The 2649-nt window shown below is 40.4% G+C and overlaps 1 protein-coding gene across 1 annotated transcript in view; it reads left to right on the top strand.

Moving 5' to 3' along the window:
• The first annotated feature begins 2469 nt into the window (after positions 1-2469).
• Positions 2470-2649, top strand: part of LOC122253332 (uncharacterized) — a 3352-nt gene continuing 3172 nt past the window's right edge. The window contains exon 1 of the mRNA XM_086554729.1: positions 2470-2505. Coding sequence (XP_086410855.1) covers positions 2470-2505 — 36 coding nt within the window. The remainder of the gene's footprint in view (positions 2506-2649) is intronic.

Here is a 2649-nt window from a genome sequence, read left to right as displayed (position 1 = left end):
ATATATGTAGCATAAAATATAATGGATTCACAGCAAAATACTCACTTTTACTCCAAATCTGCCAGCTCCCAGTCTCCAATCTCTTCGTCTGTGGCGGCACTCTGCTGTGGTTGTGTGTGAGCATCCTGCTGGAGATTGTGATGACTCGTATGCTTTAAGTGTTCCAATACTTTGAAGTACTTCCTTAGGCAGTTTGCAATCATAGCAGCAGTTCCATTTCTTCGTAGTCCATATCTAATAGTCAGCAACGCATTTAAGCTTTTGATACTCAGCCGATTTCGTAGCTTTGACTTCACGATATTCATGTGACTGAAGATGCGTTCCACATCTGCATTCGAGTGAGGTAGTGTTAGGACAGTCAAAGCCAATTCTGCAAGATCACTGAAGGGGTTTTCTCCAGTTGCATCGGTCCATCCATATTCCACTGTCAGTCATTCACAACGGTAAGCATGTCATGAAAATGTGTGCCATTATTTCAAGCATATTACAAAATGTCCAGAAACGTACGTCGCGTCTGTGAAATTACTAATGATAACAGTATCCAATGAAAAAGGTAGTACAATATTGTTTAACTTAACTACCTAGCATTTCAGACTGGAATGGCAGCAACACACGCAACTGTGCAACTTGGACAGGACTCTGACGAGTGGCCGACAGGTTCGGTTCTCCCGCACCAGCCATGATTTTATTTTATTGATAAAACAAAGCATTACACACCTATAGAGGTATTTATTTTACGTATGTTTGTCACAAAATGCGTACATCAAGCGTCTAGGGTACTGACATTACGTGGTAGCTAAAACTAAATAAATAAATAAACAAATGAATTAATAAAAAAATGAAAATATAAAAAGTACATGATAAAGAGCAACTGTAATGAGCCATAAGGCGCTAAATTTGGAGCTAAGTATTTTTAAAAAGCGCTAAAAAAGGCGCTAAGGCGCTAAATGATAAATTTAAGCGCTAAATAACTTGAAAAAGAGCTAGATTTAGCGCCAAAAGCGCTAAGTTGGCAACTCTGGTTTTATCATACCGGCGATGCTGATAGTAAAAATGAAATAGTAACAAGAAGAAACATGTCTCCTCTTCTTGCCAAACTCTCACTCTTGCCAACTCCAGCTCCTGCTAATCCCCATTCTTGTCCACTTACATTCTCGCCTTGCCCACTTTGGCAGTTCTCATTCTTGTAATTTCCCAGTCTCGTCGACTAACACTTTTCCTCTTGCTAACTCACGCTTGCCAACCCTGACTCTAGTTAGTTCCTACTCCTGTTAACTCCCACTCCTGTCAACTATTACGCCTGGAAGTTCCCAGTTCTACAATTCTCACTCTTGTAAACTCTCACTCTCGCCAATTCTCACTCCATTCAGTTCCCATTCCTGTTAATTCCCACTCTTGTCAACCCAACCAACTTGCCAATGCCCCCTCTTGCCATCTCCCTCAGACACGCAGGAGGAGTCGAAAGCGCGGGTCCTGAGCTTGCAGAGGGGCGTCTGGACTGTACCTTCCACGGATGTCTTTTTGCGCTATAATTTTCCTCGCGATGCTTCACCTGTGTACCTTCTAACGGTCTGTTACAGGATAAGGTAAGAGTTATTTTTTGTGTATGATGTTTGTGTACACTTGTAGGTCTGTATACTATGTCTGTGGGTTGGTATACTTGGTAGACATAATAAGGATTCTATGGCAGAGGTTCTTAAACTTCTCAGGACCCTTTCACCAATTTTGGTTCTCCACTGAACCTCAACCTCCTCTGCGTATCGTATGCATAGAGTCAGTACATGATATTGGGACACTTCGCTTTTTAACTAAATGTTTTATTTTTTCTTACCATTATCTATCAGTGCAATGTAGGGGATTGGGGAATGTGAAATGAATGCAGGATATATATTCGGGGTAGAGGCTGCGAAAATACAAATTCGTAGGCCTAAAGATGAATGTAGGATTCGGTAGCCCTACACATTTATATAGAGAAATCGGTAAAACAAATTTTCATTGAATGGGATAATGATATTTCACGGACCCCTCGATGCCTTTTCACGGACCCCTGGGGTTCCGCGAAACACAGGCTAAGAACCACTATGAGAGCTGGAGAGGTAAGTACTGACGTGCAGGGTTAGTGCACTCACTATTTTAAAATCGAAATATACTTTAGCAAGCCACTTATAGGTAGTGTTGTACATGAAGAAAGAGTCATCTATTTCATGAAAAGCATTCGGTGTAAATTTAAGTCAATCGATGCAAGATATAAGAACGTCTACTTCAAGTCACAGCAGCGACAGTGGCTATTCAGATGTACCATTTGCGACCCAATCTTCAAAAGAACACTCTAGTTCCTTTCAACGATCACTAAGGAAACGACAAGGAACCAAATGCGAACTTATCGCCAACACCATGAATACCTTCTGCTAGAATGTGCTTTCATCATTCAGTGCTTACCCGACACAAGAAAACGTTATTTATCTCCACATGTGTCGATGGCATGTGGACAAGTCATGGGAATTGGCAAAGATCTAAGGAAAAGAAAAGAAAGAAGAAAAAAATAAATAATAAAAAAATAATAATACAGAAAACATTCAAAATGGCTTACATTGGTCATTTATTCTATCTCATAACAATATCTGATATAACAGAGATGTTCCCCTGAGC

Source organism: Penaeus japonicus, unplaced genomic scaffold (assembly GCF_977035675.1).
Source record: "Penaeus japonicus unplaced genomic scaffold, GWHDUDI00000001_assembly GWHDUDI00000030, whole genome shotgun sequence".
Taxonomy (NCBI): Eukaryota; Metazoa; Arthropoda; class Malacostraca; order Decapoda; family Penaeidae; genus Penaeus; species Penaeus japonicus.
This window is presented reverse-complemented; position numbering and strand designations above follow the sequence as displayed.